General features: G+C 34.8%; 1 protein-coding gene across 5 annotated transcripts in view; it reads right to left on the bottom strand.

The window, feature by feature from the left end:
* LOC100932963 (WD repeat-containing protein 49-like) overlaps positions 1-13,774 on the bottom strand; it is a 119,128-nt gene that overhangs the window by 27,460 nt on the left and 77,894 nt on the right. For 4 of the 5 annotated variants that reach the window (XM_031965700.1, XM_031965699.1, XM_031965698.1 and 1 more), the window contains 3 exons: positions 12,159-12,304; positions 10,508-10,794; positions 1,753-1,937 (listed from right to left, as the gene is read on the bottom strand). In XM_031965700.1, coding sequence (XP_031821560.1) covers positions 1,753-1,937; positions 10,508-10,794; positions 12,159-12,304 — 618 coding nt within the window. Of the gene's footprint in view, positions 1-736; positions 813-1,752; positions 1,938-10,507; positions 10,795-12,158; positions 12,305-13,774 lie in introns of those variants that run through there. The other variant, XM_031965701.1, reaches the window with a different exon arrangement.

Genomic DNA, 13,774 nt, shown 5'->3' on the forward strand with positions numbered 1-13,774 from the left:
ACTTATATGAACTGATGCTAAGTGAAGTAAGCAGAACCAAGAGAACATTGTACACAGTAACAACAAGATTATTTGATAATCAACTGTGATGCACTTAGTTCTTTTCAACAAATGAGGTGATTCGAGGCAATTCCAATAGACTTGTGATGGAAAGAGCCATCCACATCCAAAGAGAACTATGGAGACTGAATATAGATCAAAGGATTGTATTTTCACCTTTTTGTTGTTGTTGTTTGTTTGCTTGTTTTTTTCTCATCTGTTTTTCCCTCCTTTTGATATGATTTTTCTTGTGTAGCATGAATAAATATGGAAATATGTTTAAAAGAATTGCATGTTTCACTTACATTGCATTGCTTGATGTCTAGGGAAAGGGGGAAGGGAGAAGAGAGGGAGAAAAAGGATTTGCAAAGATTCATGTTGAAAAATATCTTTGCATGTATTGGAAAAATAAAGTATTATTAAAATGTAAAAAAATTTAAAAACAAAATCCAGCCCAAGTCCCACTTTCTCTCCAGTTTTTCCCTAGTTGCTATTATTTCCTTACCTTTTGAGATTACCTTCCTGTATATATCTTGTGTCTATTTGGTTATTAACATATTGTCTTCCCCATTAGAATGTGAATTTCTTGTAAGTAGGGACTGTTTTTAACCTTTCTTTGTATCTCCAGAATTTAGTACTGTGCTTAGTACATAGCAAGTACATAACAAATGCTTGTTGAATGACTAAGTTTATATATCAAGTTTAGAGGCCAGCAACATTTTTTTAGCCCAGAATATTATTTTAGTAATGTCTGTTGGTACCAGTAGATGATCCTGGGAGTAGATGAGGAAAAAGAACAAAGAGAGAAAAAAGGAAGTTAGCAAAAACTTATAAGAAGGTAGTAGGAAATATAAAAGACAAAGAGAAGGAAAAGAAAAAATAGTAATAGGTTGAAATTGGCCTTGTGCTTTCCAGAAAGATGACAATAACAACAATATAATGTCTAATATATATGTATATATATATATATATATATATATAAACGTTTTACAGTTTTATATTTCCTTTCAACAACTATTTTTGGCAAATAATGTAATACTTCCTATAATATCCATTTTATAGATGAGGAAAATAAGGCTCAGATGGACAATGTGACCTACCCACAATTACAAAGAAAGTCCATCCTATATATGGAAATCAAGTCCAAGCATTCTAGTTTCAGTTTTACTAAGCCATATACCAACAATGATTTCAGTTAATATTAGTACTATGTCACACAGGTGATCAATTTTCCTTCTGGACTATCTTCTCATATGTATTACTTAGTCAGGTTCTTGTATTTAGCTTAGAAGATGTACTCAATGAGAAGAATCTGTTTGCTTTGTCAGTGGTATGTGAGCATGAACATTATGTTCAGATGTGTGGCTCATGACTAATAGTGGAATTATTGAAGTGATAAGATAGAGTCAAAAGTTTTGAAATCAAAGGTTCCAGGTTTGAATCCCAACTTTGCTACTTCCTAGTGACTTTGGAAAAATTATGTAACCTCTCTGAGTCAGCTTATTCATTGTAAAATATAGAAAAAAGTCTGCCTTAACTATCAAATAAGATATGTGTATTATAAATCATATGGCATCATGTATTAAATCTAAAAAAATTATCACAATTATTTTAAAATACCATTTTAGTTTTAAGTTTACCATCCCTCACTTATATAATCCCATATTCATATCCTCATTCATGGAAAATCTTTCTCTATGAAAATGACCTTACCCTTCATGTCTTTTCTTGATTCAGTTCTGTTGGGGTAAATTCCTTCTGTCTGAGTTTCTGAGTCACCTGCAGCCTTCGGGGTTCCTTCAGTGACCAGCATATGATCCCCCTTTTGACCAATTAATGAGTAGCATTCAGTCACATCCTTTCCCTTCCTGTTCTCATTCCATTTGCCAAGGTAATCTCTAAACATAAAGAGTTCCAGAGGAACATGATATTCAGAGTGATTCAATTATATCCAAATGTATCCAAGATATGGCCAAGGCCATATATGCCAATAGTGAAATACTTAATCTGAACCATAAATTACATAAAGATTTTATTTGTAAAAGAAATCTGGAGGCCCAATCAGGCCTTTTTTGGGTAAGAGGTTCAATCGCAGGAAGAATAAGAATACCTCTACCCTGTGGGTTCTAACCCTAATGTACCAATAATTATTTCTGTAAAATTCATTAAGATCATAGGGAATAGTCTTAATAGGGATCATCAGCAAAATGGCACTTAAGGACTAATATTGGGCAGGAAAGAGGAATGCTTTGAGAATAACCAATTCATATATTGTTATAGGATTTTTTCCAAAGTAAGCAGCATAAAAGATGGGTAATGAGGGAGAAGGGGTAAGGTGGTTAAAAGACAGGATTCTCAGATATATATGAACTGAACCCCTCAAGGGAGAACAGCTTAGTCAAATATGATGGTTTTAACTAGTTAAAAGCAAAAGATCTGCAGACCACTGGGTTGTGGCAATGTCTGGGATTAGTTAGGAATTCCTGGCCACAGCATAGAATATAGAAGGGGCGATTATGGCTTTGCTTGAGTATTTTGTGGTTAGTCTATCTGAAGAAACTCTAAATGAGGAACATCATTAGAAATCTTTCTGAAAGTCAAAAAACTTGATTTATAAACTATAATGCTACAGGTACCAATCAGCTGAAAATAATTAAGGACTTAAAAACAGGAGAGTTATCACCAAAGACCTTATTTAGATGCTAGTAAGTAGTGAGTGAGTGCTTTACATTGGATTTGTACTGACAGAGTTTCAGCCCAAATGTTCTCAATATTTGAAAATGAAAAGCTGTACCATTTTTTCATTTATGAGTTCAACAGAGGAGACAATGGAAAATCAGCAGTTTTTGAAATCTCTATTATTCTTTCTACAAGTTTTAACTTAATCCATTAGTTGCATAGTTGCTAGTCTCTAGAAAAGTATTGTTTTTTTTTCAGAAGATAAAACTCTTAAGCTTATAAGAATGCCTGCTCATTAACGAACCACACAATTTCCTAGATTTTCCTGGAATCAAATTTGTAACACCAGACTGAAAATGAGCAAAATATAATGGGGAGAATTAACAAAACCAAAGTTCAATGAATTTGGTACTTTACATTTTAGAGCCTAATATCAGGATTTTGAAGGGCTTAATTAATATGCTACTTCATTGGATTCAATTGCCCGTGAGCTTTGTTATCTATGGTATTTGGACAGCTATGAAAAAAAAAATCAGGCAGCAATTGAGAGAACCTAATTAAGGGCCAGGTGTGTTCAAGATGAACCGTTCCATTAAGTAACTAGTAAATGGGGATTTTGAGATGTCTCTATAATTGTAATTTTCTGGCATCTTAAAAACAATATTAGTAAAATTTTGTTTTTAATACAGTTTTTAAAATCCCCAAGTTAAATCCACAGCGGATTCTGTCAAGGCTTCCATCTGTTTTAAATTAACTATGTTTATTCTTTCCATCCATTTCCTCCAGTTCAGCATAATCAGCTAGAAATGATTCTTCATGATCCTGAGAACACATTTTCAAAAAGAACAACTTTTTCTTCCTGTAAATATATAGTTTTTGTTTTAAAAAAGTCATAGACCTTATTACTAAAAAAAAAGGTTACCAAAAAGTACTCTTATTTTTCCATCTTTCTCTTTCTTAGATATTTGAAATGTAACTTTATTATAATCTAAATGAAAAAGGAGTGGGAATCACATAGTAAGCAAGAGTCATCACTGAACACTGTTATGTGATTGCAGCAATCTTGTAGTTTGAAACTCAAGGAGGATGTAATTGTGGTCCAAAACAGCTACATTCTCATGTCTAAAATATGAGTTATATTTTTTAAAATGCCTCTTTCATTCTGAAGTCCATTTATTTCTTTTAGAATCCCAAAGATAAAACAAATGTTATGTTCAGATATATAATAAAGTGGCAATGCTCTATGCCATTGACATCACAGGACAGCTGCCTATAAAGCCAGACCTGAAAAGTTAGATTCTAGCTTGAGTTCTCAAAGAATTTTCATCAAGGATTGCAGCTGTCAGCAATTTTTACATGCTTCGCATAACACGTTGCCAATTCTTCATCTACAAGACTGTCTAGAATAAATTAGGTACAGCAAAGAACTCCAAATTAGGCCTTCTGATATGTTTTCTAACAAGTCAAAGAAAGGATTTCTCAAAGCTATGGTCACTTTTGTCTGAAATTTCATACTATTAGAAAGTCTTACTTTGGAAAACAATGGGTTTTACCTTAATTTTTTGGCCTTTATTGAGCACTTTTCTGTTAGACAGGATTATAAAGACATTTTCATATTTTCATATTAGATTTCTATGCTAATTGTATAAAATTTTACAAGGCACTCAATATTATGTAACACATTATAATGACATATTGAACTTGAATATAATGATTATCTCTCAGACTACCAATTTTCTTTTTGTAAGCTATATCCCATACATTGAATTTAATAATGCTTCTGTTAGTATGTAACTACTAACAGAGGGAAGGATTTTAACAGAAAAAGGTGGCTACATACTTCTCAAATTTACTAGTCAAATGAAGTTTGAAAAATATTATTTGTCACTGAGTTAGAACTGAAGTTGGAGTTCTTTTTGGGTAGCCATCGTGATGGTTCTTCCAGAAATATGTTTCTGCCTACCCAAAAGATGGAAATATGGCAGAAGTGCAATTCAAATACTGAGAGAAAAATGCAACACTGTGGTACACATGGATTGTTTCTACAAAAATTGAAGTTATGCTTGATGAAGATTATAATAGTAAACTTTTGCAAAATGATATTCCACATTAGACTACATCTTTACAATCATACTGTTGACTTAAAGGGGCAGAGAGAACAGGATCCCATTGAGTTTATTGTTTTTTGATTATAAATAAGCATTTGATTTGGTAATATCGACCTTAAAAGTTTTTCTCTTCTTAAAGAAGGAAATGGGACCTGTATGTGCAAGAATGTTTGTGGCAGCCCTCTTTGTAGTGGCCAGAAACTGGAAACTGAGTGGATGCCCATCAATTGGAGAATGGCTGAATAAATTGTGATATATGAATATTATGGAATATTATTGTTCTGTAAGAAATGACCAGCAGGATGATTTCAGAAAGGCCTGGAGAGACTTACATAAACTGATGCTTAATGAAATGAGCAGGACCAGGAGATCATTATATACTTCAATAGCAATACTATATGATGATTGATTCTAACAGGCATGGCATTGTTGAAGACAACAATGAGATGAACCAAATTGATTCCAATGGAGCAGTAATGAACTGAACTAGCTACACCCAGTGAAAGAACTCTGGGAGATGAGTATGAACCATTACATAGAATTCCCAATCTCTCTATTTTTGTCCACCTGCATTTTTGATTTCTTCCACAGGTTAATTGTACCCTCTTTCAAAGTTTGATTCTTTTTGTACAGCAAAATAACTGTATGGACATGTATACGTATATTGTATTTAATTTATGTTTTAACATAAGTTTGTTTTATAACAAACATAAAACATAAACATGTTTTAACATGTTTAACATGTATTGGTCAACCTGCCATCTGGGAGAGGGAGTGGGGGGAAGGAGGGGAAAATTGGAACAAAAGGTTTTGCAATTGTCAATGCTGAAAAATTACCCATGCATATAACTTGTGAATAAAAAGCTATAATAAAAAGTTTTTCTCCAACAAGAAGTCTCCCATGCATATGTTAAAATCATATATGTTTTCTTATAGCATAATAATACACAATTTCATTCAATGCCTTATCAAAAGCCAGCCTATAGACAGTAAATATATCCTTAACATAGATGTCTGTCACTGTCATGGAAAATGTTTAGCGCAGAGTCCAAATGGAATAAAGATTACTAACAGTGACAACTTCTACGTGTTGGTAGTACATTCTAAAAAGTTTATTTGGATAACTTTTTCTATATACTAGTTATATTTTTACATTGACTATGACATTATGCATTTATCTTACATATAGACCAGTAGCATTGGCTGTGGATAGATCTGCAGAGTTGAAGACAAATATCTGGTTAAGGGAATGTTCCTTAAAATGCAGACCTTGGGCATTTATAATAATTTATAATAATAAAGGAATAATAATAATATCTCGAGGAAGTACAACGGGTATGAAGACATGAAAAATATTGAAGAATAAATGGTAATTCAAGAGGGGCTGAAGATAAATCTATAATGAGTATCAAAGACCCCAAATTAGAGAAATCATTGTTTTGTTTTTTTTTTTTAAATTTAGGGCTTTACTCTATGATTAGGGCTTATTCTTGACTTGGAAAAATATGAAATGAGAACTCACAGTGACTCCTCTGCTGATAATAGGCATAGCAAATAAGAAAGATTCTAATGAGAAAGAGAGAGAGAGAGAGAGAGAGAGAGAGAGAGAGAGAGAGAGAGAGAGATACACAGAGATACACCCAGAGAAAGAGAGAGACAGAGACAAAAATAGAGACAGACAAAGAGAGCTAGAACCCACCCTGTCATCAAGTTCTTATCCTTAAGACACATAAGTAAATGAAGAGTTAACCAATCACATTCAGGAGATTCAAATCTGTATACAATGATTTGAGGGAAAGAAACCCTTGGAAGTATACCTATATCAACTATCACAGCATTGATAGAAATAGATCTTGGTGCACCGACTAATAGAAGAAAGCTTAGACACAATCCCATAGTGGGGAGACAAAGAGTCTGCAAGGCTGCTCCTAAGAGAGGAACAGAACAGAACTAGGAAAATCTGGATCAGTGAGTTGCTCAGTTGATGGTCAGGTACCAAAAGGAGGAAGCATGACATCTGGTAGCTTTTAGTTTATTCTTGCTATTGAATTTTTATGTCAGCAAATGTCCCTGGTACTCTGGGATTGGATCTTCTTGTTTGGTTGAGAATGAAGCCCAGAGTGACCAGTAAACTCTATTTAAAGCTAATTTCTAAAAGACTAAGAGTCAAAAAATCCTATAAGGAAAATTGAAAAGAACTTTGAAGTTAGAATTCATTTGGGTCAAATAAGTCAAATTTTTGATCAGGGGTCTGTCCTGAGGAAGGAGTTTATTCATTTGTTTTTCCTTTTACCTTTTAGATAATGCAATAAGGGTGGGAATGGAGGAGTTCTTCTTTATTCCTCACCCCATGACATCTTGCAGCAGAATCACATGACAGGGAACAGTGGAACAGAGTTCAGATACATATTCAAGTAGAGTTGGTAAGAATATGGCATCTGGAGCTGGAATAATATGCTCCAGAGCTAAGATTACTGCTAGTCTTAGAATATGGATTTTGAGCCCTTTCAAAAATGCTTAGAAATAATGTCAGTCAGGATTTCAGGTGAACCTGAAGCTGGAGATGATAAAATCTACATCCAAGTACTGGAGCCATACCCAGCCTCAGGTAGAAGGGGCCCTACAGAGTGACTCACCAAGAAGAGATGCTATTCGCTATGCAACACAAGGGATTCATAGAAGATGGGTACAATACTGGATATAATGGGACCAGCAGGATATATGTTGCTTCTGCCAGTATCTTTCTTAATTGTATTCTTTTCTACTTGTGTCTGTTATGAACATTCGTCATTTCCATTGATGCCATGTATATTTATGAGATGATGAGTCTAAATTTATGGAAAATATTTTTATTGCTATATTTTCTTTATTTGTCATTTCAATGAATACCTTTTTGCTCTGAGCTAATTGCATCCCCTTACATTTTGGGGAGTTGTTGGCTAAGTAATTTTAGGACTGTGAAACCATAAAGTTGCTTCAGCTTGGGGTAGTTGTTCCTTGAGGGACTCAGTCTTGAATGAGTTGCCAGAATGTAGTCCAAAGGGATATCCAATAATATATACAAATAAAGGATAGTTCTTAACAAATGAAGCTGTCTAAAAATGGAATGAGCTAACTTGGGACACAGATGGATTCCCTTCATTACAGAGTGCCATACTAAGGCTAGGTATTGGCCAGTAATTTCCAGGTCAGGTACAGATTGAATTCAATGTCTAAAGTATCTTCCAAGTCTGAATTTTCATTTGTAAATAATGGCTTCTTTGAGCTTTATATCTATGATCCTGCAATCTAGATTTCTGTAGTATTTTTTATTTAATTCAATAGGTAGTCACTTAACATATCCCCCCCCTTTATTTTTTGATTGAGAACATTGCATTGCATCTACAATTCTGTTTGATGTTCTAGTACAGTGGTTCTCAAATTTTTGTTCTCAGAATCTTTATACTATTAAAAATTATTGAGGCTCTATCCAAATTTGTTTATGTGGGTTATATTTATAGATATTAACCATATTAGAAATAAAAATTGATTTTGAATTTGTAGATCTTCTGAAAGAATTTCAGAGACTCTCAAGATTGTCTGGTTCATACTCTGAGATCCACTGTTCTAGCAAATGTAATTTTCTAGGAAGCTTCAAGTGAATAGTCAATGAATGAGCCACTAAAAACTCCACTGCTACTAGTTCTCTAACTCAGAAGTAAAGATGATAAGTACCAAAGTATTGCTAATTTCTATACTTATATCTTTGGAGCACTGGTATGGTGTGGTAGAAAGAGATCTGATTTCAGCACCAAAAAGATGTGAGTTTTGACTCCTGATGTCATTATGAATGAACCTAAGCGAATTTTAAAATATCTTATTGGCTCTTTAACTACAGAGAAGTTGGTTATCTTTATTGTCTGGGGACGTTTTATCATTAGGAGATCATTGCAAAACTGACACCACAGGTCCAGATAAACAAACCAAAACATAATAAATTTTTGGAATTTTTTGGAGAAGGATATTATTTGAAAAGTTACAAATGCGTCATAGCATAAATAGACATCATTTTGACCTTGAGAATGATGCATTTCATTCGAAGTCAAGCAACTTCTCTCAATAAGTATTAGAGGTACTTTAGATTTGCAAATTCTTTAAGAGGAGAGCTAAGATTCAGGTGAGATTTCTCCATGAAATTTTGCAAAGCAACACAGTTCTATCTGTCTAAGGCTTGAAATAAATTACAAAGGTGCCTAAGAAAAACTGAATTGGGGCCAAGAAATTTGTCAAGGTTCATACATCATCTGACTGCTTGGAGACTGTCAGCAATCAATAAATGTTTGCTTATAATGCCCTCCATTAAGAACATCTCCTTATCTTTATGATTCTTGGAAAGAATAGGTAAGGTCAGTTAAAAATGTACTTTGTGAACTGGTAAACAGTTTTCTATATGGCTAATCAATATGTATAACTTGCTTGTCTAGGAAAGGTTATCTTGAGTTTTTCCCAAGTCAAGGAAAGGAAGAGCAATGAGTTAAATGATAAGTCACAGGTAGTCATGCTTCTACTGAGATAAGGAACTCTCCATTAACAGTAAAAGGACAAAAAAAAAGTAAAAGGACATAATCTTGTCCTCTTCAGAATTTTTTTTGGGAAGGATCTCATTCTATTTTCCCACTCCCTAGCTTTAGCCTATAACAATTTCTACGAGTATTTCTCTTTATTCTTTCTTTTTATCCATTGAACTCTGAGGCCTTGTGCTTCATTAATATTTTAGGAAAATTGTGATGGTCCTAAGAGAATATCAAAGTTATGTTCTAGTGAATTCTGAAAACTTAATTTTGCTAGGAATTCACAGAAGTAGTTATTGTATACCCCTCCTCCTCTTTTCCCCCCAGTCCCAGATATTATCAAACAAATATCATTCAGGAAAATCTCATCTGACCAAATTCTATTTATCATTGCACTTCTGTTTTAGTGTGATTTTTTTTATTTAATAGCCTTTTATTTACAGGATATATGCATGGGTAACTTTACAGCATTAACAATTGCCAAACCTCTTGTTCCAATTTTTCACCTCTTACCCCCCCACCCCCTCCCCCAGATGGCAACATGACCAGTAGATGTTAAATACATTAAAATATAAATTAGATACACAATAAGTATACATGACCAAACCGTTATTTTGCTGTACAAAAAGAAACAGACTCTGAAATATTGTACAATTAGCTTGTGAAGGAAATAAAAAATGCAGGTGGGCATAAATATAGGGATTGGGAATTCAATGTAATGGTTTTTAGTCATCTCCCAGAGTTCTTTCTCTGGGTGTAGCTGGTTCAGTTCAGTACTGCTCCATTGGAAATGATTTGGTTGATCTCGTTGCTGAGGATGGCCAGGTCCATCAGAACTGGTCATCATATAGTATTGTTGTTGAAGTATATCATGATCTCCTGGTCCTGCTCATTTTACTCAGCATCAGTTCGTGTAAGTCTCTCCAGTGTGATTTTTTTTAAAGTCAACCAATAAGGATTTATTAAGCACTCACTCTGAGCAAGGCACTGTGTTAATTGTTAAGGTCACAAATAGAAGCAAAATAGAAGATAATCTTTTCCCTTAAAGAATATATAGATCCTAAGGCAATGAATACTATGTGTCTTCTCATTTCCCCAACAACAACGACAAAACCCCAGAGGTTTCCTAACCTGTCATTTCCAATAGTAGAATATTCCAGTTTGGAATTCAAGACTGGCATTGTTGTCTGGAAAGCACTTTTGTGGGAAGAAAAGGTAGCTGGCACTTTCAGGTTCCATTTTTTCTCTTGCCCAAATAGTCCCACAAATGTTCCCTCTGAAGTCCACAACCCAGAGGTCCCATCTGAAGAGCCACTGATGATGAAGGAATCAGAACTATAGGAAAAGTACTCCACACTCACAACTGTGCAGCTGTGGGCCTTCCAGCCTCGAAGCAGGAGGGGATTGTTGGGTGAGTTCTAAAGAATTAAAAATGGAAGAAAGTCACAAATAATTGGTCATAAGAGTTGCTGACAAAATAAGCATAACATATTCTGAGCCAATATGCAAAGATAAATTTCAAGGAACTTAACATGGACAAATTTTTTGTTTGTTTGTTTTTAACATGGAAAATGTATATCATATGTTTAAGATGGACATCAGCAATAGGGTAGCTCAAAAGAAAGATTGGGGCAGAGTTAATGTAAAAATAGTAATTAGGTTATACAAATGAGATACAGAGGAGGAATAGACAGTAGCATTAGAGGGGAAAGAAGGGCTAGTAGTTCTGAAAACCCACATGGGAATGTGTTAAATAGACAATACTACATTTATACCATGAAGGGTATAGCACCTTATAAAATCTATAAAGAAATAATGGGGGAAGGATGAGGGAAGGAAGAAGACAGTATAGGGGGAAAAGACAAGGAAAGGATCCATGGGAGAGTAAGGTAAATAAATTAAGGGGCAGAATTAAAGCAAAGAGTTAGCATATATGGGGGGGGGAGCATGTGTGTGTGTATGTGTATATATAAAAGTCTATGAGGAATCTGGATATGAATTATGTTTTCCTTTTTATTCCATTGGGAATAGTATTAAGCAAAGTGAGAGAGAGGGTCTCTCTTCCCTTCCTCTCCCCAAAAGGCTAATAATTGGTCCCCATATGCCCCAAATAAGTGATTTTCCTTAGAAATCCTGAGTGGGGAACACAATAATCCAGAGACACAGAGAAGAGTCTTACCCTATCAATACCAAGATTCTCCAGGAATGAAACTAGTCTGCATGAATATGGAGCTCAGGTCCCTTGGTGGGAAAGTCTATTGTAGGGCATTGGGTTTACACAGCCTGGAGTTCAAAGTTATAGGTTCAGTACTAGTGGAACCTGGCTCTTCCCTCATTTTCCCAAGGAATTCTGGGGGAATCTCTTAAACAAGTCTAGAATCTCCCCCAAAAGGATTAATAGGATCTCTTCTAGAAAAGTATTTACTTCACAATAAAATTTTCTCTTTCATAAGGAAAAATAAATGTCTTTTTTCTTGGTTTTTGTGATGTTCAGAAAATTAAAAATAAATTCTGTTTAGGGAACTTATTCCCTAAAGGGGAAAGAAACTTAAAACAGAAGAATCAACTAGAAACTTGAAGCTCAATCTTAGAATTAACTAGGCCAGCAAATTGGTTTGCTGTCAAGTAAAGACATTTACCATTGCTGCCAAGAGGGTGGCTGGAAGTGTTTCTTCCTCCTTCCTTCTCAGACAGAAGTCCTAAGCCACAGAATTGAGTGGACAGAAAGAGAAATAATGGAAGTTGCATTTTAATTTCTTATATTATCTCATGAAGAACTTACCACAGAAGAAAGGGTTGTTGCATAGTTTGAAATATCCCACACCTGGATAAAGCCACTGGTATCTCCAGTGACTAGGAGGTGGTTATCTCTGTTGGATGACAGCCCAGTTATCGAAATATCATCTTTTAAAGGAGCATAAAATTTACCTGTGTGAAATGGAAAAGACATGTCATTCTATCTAGAAGACCTCATTCTAGGTAAACCAGTTCTTATAATGCTGTATTATTCTTAGAGCAATTTCAAAAGGACCTTACCTGGAAAAAAATACATTGTCCGATGCTTTGTATGTTCCCCTGAATCACTTGATTCACTAAAGCTATTGAAGTGGTGCTCCTAAGATAGGGAGACTTTTATAACTTTAAATCTTCAGCTACTATTTCCACTCTTCGGCTGACTACTTTAATGTCTGTGACTGAGCAATGACTAATACCTATTTCTTATATTCGCAATTTGAATTCTTTCTCTTTTTGTCACCGAGTTTCTCTGTCCTATTGATCTTTCCTCCCTTCCAGGGTCTTATAGACATTAATTTGTTAGGGTTCAGAACTTTGGCATAGGTATGCCCCAGAAAGAGAAAAAAGACACCAGGATATATTGTTAAGGGTGTAATCTATTGCTGACTTTTTGACATACATTAATCACTATTCAACCTTTTAGTTTACTCTGTTTTTAAGCTCTTAAAAGATTTTACAATCCAATACATGATACTTGCTTTCCCCGCTACCACCCTCCTCTCATTAGGAGATTACCTATTTGGTGAAAGAGACCCCAGGATTCTCTTGCTGAAGTCACTCTATAGGTAACCCCAGAAAGCGGTTGCTTTCCCTTTATCCCTTGACTATAGCTCGGGGCATAGTTGACTCATTCTGAGATTGATTTTGGAGTGTATCTTCAATGGAGCAGAAGTTTATAGGGAAATGGAGATTTGAACTCCCTTCTTCAACTCTGAGCTGGAACCTGTCTGGCTCTGTGGAACATGTGTTTTGGGGCCTCAGTTCCTCATGTATAAAATGAAAGGATTAGTCTAATTGACCTCTAAGATCCTTTCTAGCTCTGAGTCTATAATCACATGCTTCTATGGAATATAAAGAACATTGTTTTGATTTACAGTTGAAGTGGGGCAAGAATTGTCAGATAGTTGGGACGTGTAAGTCTGTCTCTCTGTCCCAGAATTTTCTGACCTATTCATCTGCCTTCCCCACTAATCTCAGTACCCAACTTGCCTCCTCATCTGATCTTCCTTGTCATTAAGTTTTAAAACATGTCCATTAGCTCTTCCAGGATACCTGGAGAAAAGTAGTTTGAAAATTGTCCTGAAACTTGTCATTGACACTTCCTCCTTCTAGCCCCAGATAATTTTCATTTGGAGGAATTCGCTTATATATACTATCAGTGATTCCCTTCTATTCTATGTACCTAATATCATTACAGCAGCATCTAATTTGCTAAATTAATTTAAAACATTCATTTTAAATATTTTAGACCCTGGAAAAGGACTTCTGTCCTCCATCAAAGGAGTTAAGAGGATTTTTTCCAAGAGAATTAGGAAGAGCTCAGAATATACTATCAAAGATGCAAATATTACAGATCTTATAACACTGAGTCATCATTAACTG

The sequence above is a fragment of the Sarcophilus harrisii genome, chromosome 4 (genome assembly GCF_902635505.1).
Source record: "Sarcophilus harrisii chromosome 4, mSarHar1.11, whole genome shotgun sequence".
Lineage (NCBI taxonomy): Eukaryota > Metazoa > Chordata > Mammalia > Dasyuromorphia > Dasyuridae > Sarcophilus > Sarcophilus harrisii.